Source organism: Dreissena polymorpha, chromosome 3 (genome assembly GCF_020536995.1).
Source record: "Dreissena polymorpha isolate Duluth1 chromosome 3, UMN_Dpol_1.0, whole genome shotgun sequence".
NCBI classification, from domain to species: domain Eukaryota; kingdom Metazoa; phylum Mollusca; class Bivalvia; order Myida; family Dreissenidae; genus Dreissena; species Dreissena polymorpha.
Genome location: NC_068357.1, coordinates 67,924,877 through 67,935,474, shown reverse-complemented (window position 1 = coordinate 67,935,474; position 10,598 = coordinate 67,924,877). Strand labels below are relative to the sequence as shown.

The 10,598-nt window shown below is 34.2% G+C and overlaps 1 protein-coding gene across 1 annotated transcript; it reads right to left on the bottom strand.

Moving 5' to 3' along the window:
* Nucleotides 1-443: 443 nt before the first annotated feature.
* Nucleotides 444-10,286, bottom strand: LOC127874613 (barrier-to-autointegration factor-like). Its single transcript, XM_052419064.1, has 3 exons — nucleotides 10,146-10,286; nucleotides 3,612-3,772; nucleotides 444-2,567 (listed from the first exon to the last, which is right to left on the bottom strand). Exons 2-3 carry the CDS (start codon nucleotides 3,735-3,737, stop codon nucleotides 2,421-2,423), a joined length of 273 nt encoding a protein of 90 aa, XP_052275024.1. The 5' UTR covers nucleotides 3,738-3,772; nucleotides 10,146-10,286; the 3' UTR covers nucleotides 444-2,420.
* Between the last annotated feature and the right edge of the window lie 312 nt (nucleotides 10,287-10,598).

Here is a 10,598-nt window from a genome sequence, read left to right as displayed (position 1 = left end):
AAAATTTCAAAGGGCCATAACTCTGTGAAAAATCATCCGACCAAAACGCGCTGATAATATGCACATCTCCTCTTGGTAGTGAAGCTTCCCATAAAGTTTCTGAGTTGCTGAGAAATAGCCTGGACAAAAATTGTGCACGGACGGACAGACAGGCGAAGCGGCGACTATATGCTCCCCCCAAAAAATTTTGGGGGAGCATAAAAATGATAAGAGATATCATATGTGGTTTGTTTATTCTGCACTCCCTCACAATTTCCTGTATTCATGTACAGTTTTATTTACATAACTTAAATACAAAGAAAGTTTTTATTCGCACATGAAAATTAACTTAACGGCACTAAGTCTCCAAATCCTGAAGAAAGAATTCTGATTCTTGTATTCTTTACTTTCAAATAATTGAGGAAAACTTTCAACAAGCTGAAAAAATGACATGAACAAACAAATAGCTTTAAATATAAGTTTAATGACATTTAAAAACTAAAATATTTCTGATGCCAAACTAATTATCATATATGTATTCAGAATTGAACAATAAGACATTCAACATTGGACATCCTAAATTATTTTTTTTTATGGTAATTGTTTATTAAAGAATTTATGTACCAATAGGTCTCCATATTTTACATGAACAAACAAAAATTGACCATTGCAAATACAAATGAACAGCTGTGTTGAAAATAACAGCAATAAATTGTGCGTAAAGCTACATCAACATCATATACACATGGCCACACGTACTACATGGTTCAATTGTAAATTTCCTGTTTGTGTATATTGCAGCTGTTAAAAGATGAGCTCAATTTTCTTACAATTTATTTCAACATTTTGGTATGAACACACTCAAGCACTACACAAATGGTCAACATTTCAAGCCAAATTTTCAACATTGTCCATTTAGTGCCTTATAACTTGTTGAGTCCAAGTGTTTTGCTTTAATGCAATTTTTAGCCAACTATATAATAAATCAATTATCCTCTTATATCATCATTCTTAGCCTTATCCAATATAAGCTCACCAAGAAGCTTGCCTTCATCTTTCACTACAAAAATACACTTTCTAGCGCATCACATTACAATTTTGAATATCTCAGTTATGAGTAAAGGTATTGATTAAAAATTTTACATACCATCCTTTGACTACATTCTATGCAAGCTCACGAGAAAATCATTCATCCACGACAATTGGACGCTTTACGTGGGGTAGGTGTGGTTCCATATTTTTGAACGTGGAAATGGTGAAACGCGATTTAATACTAGTTTTATTGCAATTTAATTATTTGAGGTGGGTTCTTACACAAGGAAAACATAAAATTAATTAACAAAACAATATAGCTTGTGTGAATATTCAGGAGCGCAATCGCGCACTTTGCATTTTACAGGCTACCTTTCCCACTTGCTAAAGCGTCAGATCGTCACGGATGAATGATTTTATCGTTAGCTTGCACATATTGTAGTAAAATGATCACATGTGCAATTTTAAATAAAAATATTTACTCATTACTGAGATATGTAAGTTTTAAAAGTGTTGCTTTAGAAAAATCACCAATTGTAGTAAAAGGCAAAATACATGTTATTCCAATTTAATTTCAATTTCATAATTCTAGGTAAGTTTTTATACAAAAAAAACATAACATTAATTAAAGAAAAACAATATGGCTCATATGAATATTCAGGAGCATAACGGCTCAATCGGCATGTTGCAAAGTCAGTAAGTTATTAAGACGTGTAGGTTTATGCTTTTTACTTTTCACATTGTTATTATTGAACGTTATACGAGTTTGCAAATTTGACTTTTGAAGCGACGTTTTAAATTTGTCAAAGTTTATATTTTGTTGTTTTTCAATTTCAATTAAATTTTCAGGAATTTTAAAAATAAGGGAGCTATATTGATATGATTAAGTGATGCGTTAGAAAAGTCTCCAAGTGTAGTTAAAAATTGCTTTTGTGTTAAATATTAAGTGCTGAATAAAGCATATACTTAAAAGTGTCACGCATATTTCAGTCTCCTTATTGTTCTAAGTACTCCAGCATTAACATTAAAACAAACTTCTACCATGTTTTAAGGCTATAACATTTACAATGCAACATTGTTGAATAGTACCAAACCAAACAGGGTTTATTTCAATAAGTCATGTGCACATATGAACAGTTAGTTTAGTTAAAATCAAATACTGGCAATCTCTTTATAGACAATCTAAAAGATTCTGTATTGATACAAGCTGACATAAACAAAAGAGTACTGCGCACAATACCATGAATAAGGTGCATGACAAACCAAGTTGCAGTTATCAAGCTAATGCTATATAAATTACATCGTAAATTAGCTGATTACTGATAAACATTACATCCTAATAACAATAAATTACATTTAAAAAAGAACAACACTGAAATGAAATCGTATTCCATTTTCCAGCTTCATGTCTACAAGAACTGGTCGCACCATTCCTTGAGGCATCCAAAGCAATCATTCTGCTGTTTCTTGTTGGCCCCTGTCGTATCTTTGAGCCATTCCTTGAACAGCTCCTCGTCCTTTCTGAACACTAGGTACTGGCCCAACACCACATAAGCCTGGAACATCATTGTATGTTTTATTGTTGTTTCAGCGCCATAACAGTATTTAACAGGACTAATAAGGCAAATGGTAACACAAGGTTTAATTATGTGATAGCATTTATATTCAACACAGAAAGTGAAAATTAATACCCACTATGCTGCAAGGTATTTTACCAGATGCTTGAGTTATACATGTATAAAACATGGTAACCAGAGCTTTGAAAAAATCTTGACTAACACCTCTTCAAGGTTTTGTCAGCTACATTTTAGGGCAATAACTAAAAAAGTGTGGATCACAGGGGAATAAACTTAATAAGATTCAAATCAAACAGCTTATACAGGTTTTTTTTTCCTTCTTTTTGACCCGCCGTAAATCGTCCCTTTCCCCTCCGATTTTTTGTTCCCCTCAGCTGGTAAATTTTCCCCTAGATTTCATTTTCCCCTCAAAAAAAAAAAAAAAAAAATTATTTTTTTAATTTTTTTTAACCTTTAAATATATAAGTTAACCTAAACCAGTGAAGAAAATAGAAAAACATTGCATAATAAATTTCTGTTTCATTGAATTTGTTTTAAAATCAGTAAAATATGCTTATTTGATTATTTAAGACTTTCCTTATTTTCCCCCAAATCCGGCGTTTCGTGTGATTTTTCCCCCCAAAATCCGGCGTTTCGTGCGATTTTTTTCCCCTCAAAAAAGGCCAGGCCCTTTCCACAAAATCAGATAAAAACCCCTGTTATAAAATGTGGAAGTAGTTCCCTTTATACTAACCTATTAACATTTTAGGTGGACAAACAGACCGACTCAAAGAGGTCAATAATCACCCTCCCTGAATGGGCGTAATAACCTCACACTTATGGCATACACAGCAATTATGGCAAAATTCATCAAAGCTAGCACTTCAGTAAATTGCACAAATTTTTAATATCAGTGCTTCAAAAACGTTCTTGGCCTGCCTATATAAATTTTAAAATCTTATTGCCCTATGTAAAATGTTATCAACGTATGTATAGGAATTGCAGGCTAGGGCTAGATGTGAGAAATGTCAGTGTCATGAGTACCTTATCAAAGCCTGCTTCTTCCAGCTTGCCGCCCAGAACGTCACCAATGCCAGCTAGTTCTGTGACTGGCTTGTCTCCCATCGGCTCAGAGACAAAATTTTTGTGCTTCTGTGATGTGGATGACATTTTGTGCAATCTTATCTACTTTCTTTATAAATGACCTGAAACACATAATGCAAACATTTGTTACTCTTAGGTGTAAAGATGTCTTTAAATCTTGATTTAATTAGTAACAATATAAATTTCCAAATAAAATAAACACACCAAATTCATAAATAATGTTATTAGTATTATAATTTAATTATAAGTTTCAGAGTGGTTATTGAAAAAAAGTGTGATGGTTGATGAATTTTGACAACCCTATTCACACTAAGTTTTTGGACTCAGTAGAGAATAAATTACCTTTCATAATATATGCTTTAATTCAAACTGTCGGATGAAAAATTGTCTTTTACAAATATACATAGTTATTTAACCAATAATGCAAAATTTAATGGTCTAATAACTTAAGGCCTTGGTCAGCCAGGTTTTATGACCTTAATCCAAGATAGAAGTGTAACCTAGTAAGCGGAGCAGGGCAGAATTCTGCTAAAAATCAATTAAAATAAACTGTCCGGAAATGTAGTCATTAATTATTGACGAAACCCCGTTTTTTCCGAAAATTTTGGATCACGAAAAATAATTATTTTGTGTACAATTCTGGTCGTCCGAAAATATAAGTGTCCGAAAACTTAGAGAAGTTACGCCATTTACAGTGGGTGCTGGACGTTTCGTGCCACTACCAGTTCGTGCCACTGATATTTGTGTAGGAGGGCATTGGACGTTTCGTCCCACTATAATATATAGGCGGATAGGTGTGAATAATACCGTATATGTGTGAAATCAAACTTTCGCACCTTTGATTGTAACATCTGTTCAATGTCAGGGAAAACAACATTGTTTTATTTCAAGATTGTTTTAGAGTCAATTTAAATGCTTCATATAATACATTCACAATACATTACATAAATATATTAAAACATCAGAAGTGAAAGCATACATACATTTAAAAAAATGGCAGAGATTACATAAATATATACAAACATTTGCAATAAATTGACATTAACAACATCAGAAGTGAATGCATGCATACATTTTAACAATATCTAGATTGATTACATAAATATATTCAAACATTGTTTTAATACACATATACAAAAGTGCACAAATATAGAAACACAAATACAACAGCATACTATCATATCATACACATACACAAATCATATATACAATGTATTGCATTTCAGAAGTCCTCATCATGGATGTCATCCTGGGTTGTGCTCGGTCCCAGCCCGATGATATGGCTACACGCTCTCAGCAGTTGAGAAGTTGTCAGGTCATCGTCTTCTTACTTCTCCCAGATCTCGAAGAGCCGCCCGTGCACTTCTTTGAAGATTTTCCGGTGTACCCGAGTCAGGGCGTGCTCCGACACAAGAGAAATTGTCAGATCCACTGTTTCTGCCTCACGGCGCAACAGGGGGACGAGCACGTAAAACTCTAGGTCGGGACGCCCTGCTCGACCGTTGATTCTGCGATGCTATCCTGGAAAATAGAAATATGTTGTGAACTATGATGTATATTAGTTTGTATATAATAATATTTAAATTATAACTATCCAACGAAAATATGATATATTCGTTTTTATAAGATAATATTTAAATTATAACTATCAATCGAAAATAATATATTGCTTTATTATTCTATATATGTAAAAAAAAATACCTTCAACGTTGTTGTTCGTTCGTACCGTCTGGCGGTATTATATACTGTGTGCATAGAAAATAACAGCATTTCATGTTTTATATTTATTAAACATAATGAACTATGCAAAATTTTATTATTACAAGCACATACACATGATTCATAAAAAATAAAACACTTTATGCTTTATGTTTATCGCATATATTACACTATTTACAAATATTAGTATATACTATTGCCTTGTTAAGTCGTGGGTAATTGTGTAAAAATCGGTAAAATATTTTATTAACTAAAGAGTTCAAATCAATTAAGATTTAATTTCACAAGTATAACCCTTTGTTAATCAATTTGGATACTTTTCGCTGATTTAAACAAATACAAAAACTTCTATTTGTTTTGTTTACATCATGTCAAGCGGCCATCTTGGAAATACGTTCTCATTGAGTCGTGGATTCTGATTGGCTGTTGTATGTAAGCAAATATGTCATGCTGTAAACACACTAATGCAATATAAACTGCAGGTTACATTCTTTATTGAATGTAATATGCAAACCAAGTAAGTGTTTTATTGTGTGTGTGTGTGTGTTTTATAACTAATTTATTTCAAACAATAATCATAAAATTTTATTGAAATACATATGCAATTTTATTTTCTATAACAACAAATAATTTAAATGACAAACAAATTATTTGATCAATAATTAAGAATTAAAACAGCAAAATTCTGTTAATAAAGCTAATGCAAGAAAAGTCAATAAACAGTAATTGAAAAATATCTTCACAATTGATTTTATTGACAAATATCAAAAGTCATTGTTGTGCATAAACTCAATAATTACTTGTTAGTCACTTACTATTTACACAACAACAAGAACAATTATAAACATTACATACTGATGGAATGAAATTAACTGATCCATAACAATTTAATAAAAATACTATTTAAACAACCTAACAGATGAAGTAACTGTCAATAGATTTAACACTCTCTTTCAGCACAATGCGGACAGAAGAAATCAGATAGCCGGCGCACTACTCTGATCTGTGAACAAAATCGCAGATGGCACCAATGACCACACGCTGTGCACTGGGCCCATTTGACGATCACAAGTTCATCACACTGATCCAATCCTGGCGGTGAAAACTTCTTGCATATACAACAGTTGTTAGCTGGATCTTCATCTTCAATTTCGCATTCAATGTCAGAGTCCACAATATTTCCTTTGCTTGTGCTTGGCTGGGGTGATTTGTGCAAATTTTGTTTTGATCTATTTGTTTTTTCTTTTGTGTTATTTTCTTCTCTCAGTTGTTGGTATTCTAGCAGCTGAAAGTCTGTAGAGTCTTCTGTTATGGCCTTTCCACCCATTTTTGGTTTCTTCTTTTTGTCCTGTGTCTTATTTTTATTAGCTTTTGGTTTTTCAAGTTTGGCTTTTGGAGCTGTTTCCATTAACTTTTCATCTAGGAGCTCTTTGATGGTCCTAATCGGCAATTCTGGAATGATTTTGGGGAATGATTTAGACGGCACTATCATTTCTGCTGGTACTTTTGTCGGATCAAATGGCAATATGCCAGCTTTCCGGAATCCAGACTGGATTGTTGCTGGTGTCATGGATTTTAAGTATGCCTTCCCGGACAAGTCAGCTATGTCATATTTTGTAATGACTCTTCCCCTCTGCTTAGCCATGTATAGATGGCATTCATTGTGGAAAATAGACTTGAACGGCCCAAAACATGTAATGTCCAATGGTTGGAGGGCATGAGAACTGTGTGGGGGTAGCACAAACAGTATGACATTGTGCTCTCTTGCCCAGTTGACTATGTCAATGGAGACATGTGAAGCATGGCCATCATATATGAGCAGTATAGGTTGGGAAATGTCACCTGATCCTCGTTGAACAAATTTCAGAAAGTGTTCTTCAAGGTACTTAATCAATACCTCCCCGTTCACCCATCCAGAATCCGACATGGCGTAGTTGGCACCAACTGCTGCATTTTTCAATAGGTCATCGTTTGTCCGTTTTCCCTTGAACACATAGTAAGAGGGTAGTGCTGTTCCGGCCCCATTACGCACGCTATAATGGTTGTGGTGCCTGTATTCGGAGAGGTGACAGCTTGAGTTTTGCTTGATGAAACTCCTGTGATAACCTTTGATGGTCGATGCTCTGGCTGAATGCCATTCTCATCCAGATTATAAATTAGATGTGGCTTACACTTCAGGGAGTACTTGGTAAGAATAGCTTCCAAATCCCTGAAGTAGCTGTCAATATTCTCCTGTGTGACAGCGGCTGCTCTTGTTGATGAAAGACCCCTTGGTTTAATGACTTTCAGCCTGTGTGTCCAAGGTTCGCCAAAACTTGAAAAATCTGTCAGTTATTCGGACTGACAGACTTGAAATTTTTGTCAGTCCGAATCAGTTTCTGTCAGTCCCACTGTCCGACTAAACTATAACAGCAAAACACATCAAAAGAGAGTACCTTTTTGATGTTTATTGGTTTTGATCACATTAATATACAATAAAAACATGTCAAAAGTCGATATAATTAAACAATTATTATATTAATAATAAACCACATATAAACCAAAGGTATTTCTTTTAAAAATTCTTTTTGTCAAACTGTTTTTTAGCCTGCACAGCTCTACAAATCCGTGTTCTCGAAAAGTTAGGGTGACATCCAATCAAGTTTGACTTATTTGCACACACCCATTCACACTACTTTGGATGACTTCAGTTTTTGTTTATTAGCCAATTTCACAAGTTCTAAAACAACACCTATCGTTAAAATATTTTCTCTTAGCTGAGGTGGTTGATTTCCAGGTTCAATTAAATGAATGTCTTTCACACCTATTTCTTGATAGAAAGGCCCATGATAATTACCACCATCCATTCTTGTTGTCTGAAATAACACAAAACATATTGCTACAAACTATCAACAACAAATCAAAACATAAATATCCCTTTGTCCGAATTTTAAAATATCCGAAATAAAGTACATCGGGTGGGTGAAAAATCTAATTTTGATTTCAGAAATTGTTGGTATGTAAATTAAAATATATCCTTCCCAGAACAATATAATAATGAAACTATTTAACAGAAATGCTCACAAATGCCTGTTGAAACAAGTTTTCATGCGGTTTTTGTTGTGGAGAAATTAAATGGAACAAATAAAATGGCAGACGCACTCGGTTGCTTTTTTAAACAAAGACCGTTGATTTTAAACTCGCATGCGATAGTCAATTCTAATCCAACTTTAAACATCAAAACATCAAAATGAAGGTAAGAAAAAAAGGATTTTGACAGAAGTTGAACAAAAAGCATTTACCTTCTATTAATCCAATAGCATATTATACACTTTGAGTGATCTTTTTGAAACATTTTTTCATCCGATTGTGTCGGTCAGTCGGACCGATTATCTTAAATCACTTGTCGGTCCTTAGAAAAATTTGCCGGTCAGGACCGGCGGACCGACGGTTTTGGCGAACCCTGTGTGTCCATCGTCTCAAGAAGGCATAATACCAGTTGTTGCTTAGTATGGAGTCAGTTAAACGTCTACCCAGTTTCACAGCCAAATCACCTGCAAGAATGTTCAACTGAGAGCGATTAATGCCATAACCAACCTGGGCCAACCCTTCCAGATGGCTAACAAGCAGTTCTTCTTCTTCATAGGTGAATAATGAATCTTTTCCCCACCTTGAGCTGATCTTGACTTTGTTCAACACTCTGTCCCTCAGTGTTTGTTTTGGCACACCATACATGATTGCTGCTCTATCAACTGGCAAATGGTCATCTTTCACTGCCTTGTATGCACTCATCATCATTTCCCTAGAATATGCCTTGCATTTCATCAGTCTGATAGGTTGTTTCTGAAAAATAAAAACAAAATGTGTTTAATTGGAATTCTCAAAGTGAACCCATTGTTTCTTAATTGATTTTAACAATTCAATTAAGGAACAATTTGTTGAGTGTGACCTAAACTTTAGTGTGTTTACAGCAAGTGCTTCGCGCATGCGCAGACCGTCATTTGTGTAAAAATGTCAACAGACGATGTAACATGGGAAATACTCATAAATAGGGGATTTTGTGTTACTTAGAAACAATATAAGGGTAGAAATAGTGTTTATTTGTGTATAAAAATGCATCGGGTTATGGTTAATTGAATTATTTACCTGTTTTTGACGCATTTTCGATCTGTAAAATGAACGCCGATTCTGTCATACTTTTTACCGGAACGAACTGCAGCGCCTGTGAACGTTCTTTCAAGTGATTTCACGCGATCTCTATAACCACGACACAAAGGGAACCCACGACTCAATGAGAACAAGCCATACTAACGATAAATCATTTTATTTGTTTGTTATTTATCATTATAATTGTCAAAATTGTTGTAATTTTCTACATTTATTAACACCCCAATATCATTCACACATATACAGCATTTTTCACACCTATCCGCCTATATATTATCAGTGGGACGAAACGTCTACCCCTTTTCAACACAAATATCAGTGGCACGAACTGGTAGTGGCACGAAACGTCCATAGTCACCCCAAACCCGGAAATATGTTACGTCAAGAAACAGACATAGGTATTTTTAATAATTCCCTGTAGATTTGGAACCCGCTTATTTTAGAACGTATGACATATTTACGATAAAACTTGTGTTGTCTATTGTATTGTTTGGAAATAGTATCGATAGATAGAAATGCCTACAGAAAAATAATCTACAAAATAATACATGTATATTGTAGATATATAATAATTTCATACATACGTATCAAAGAAAATGTTCGATTTACCCGATAATTAACTTTCCAAGACACAGCTGAGATTGTTTTCGTTTTCACTTGTCAGCAAAAAGTCATTGATATTTTAAGACTATTTGCGCGCAATATTTTGGAAAACCGCACACAAGGGCGACAACTGTAAACAGATTGAGGAGTTTTCCCAATCGGGACTCCTCGGACAATTCCGCCATAACGGTGTGGTGTAGCCCACTGTCCGATGCGTTCAGATTGGAGTTTTCCCTTATCGAATATTTCCGTCTGCGTCATCGTTCCTTCCGTTCCTTCTGCATCTCGCACCTCATTATTAATAATATGATTATAGGTGCTACCTAATTTACAGGCAAAAGCTAATAAGATGTCAGTTTTAGATAACATAAGTTGTAAATGTCTGAACATAATCATTATTGTGGAACAAAACCTTTAAATGTTTGACATAAAAATATGTAAACTGAACAAACTAATAAA

Bases quoted from the DNA above. Each gene is read 5' to 3' on its own strand.
- LOC127874613 (XM_052419064.1), bottom strand. From the start codon at position 3,737: ATGTCATCCACATCACAGAAGCACAAAAATTTTGTCTCTGAGCCGATG. The intron at 2,568-3,611 runs GTACTCATGACA...ATGATGTTCCAG, and splicing joins AAGAAGCAGGCTTTGATAAG to GCTTATGTGGTGTTGGGCCA.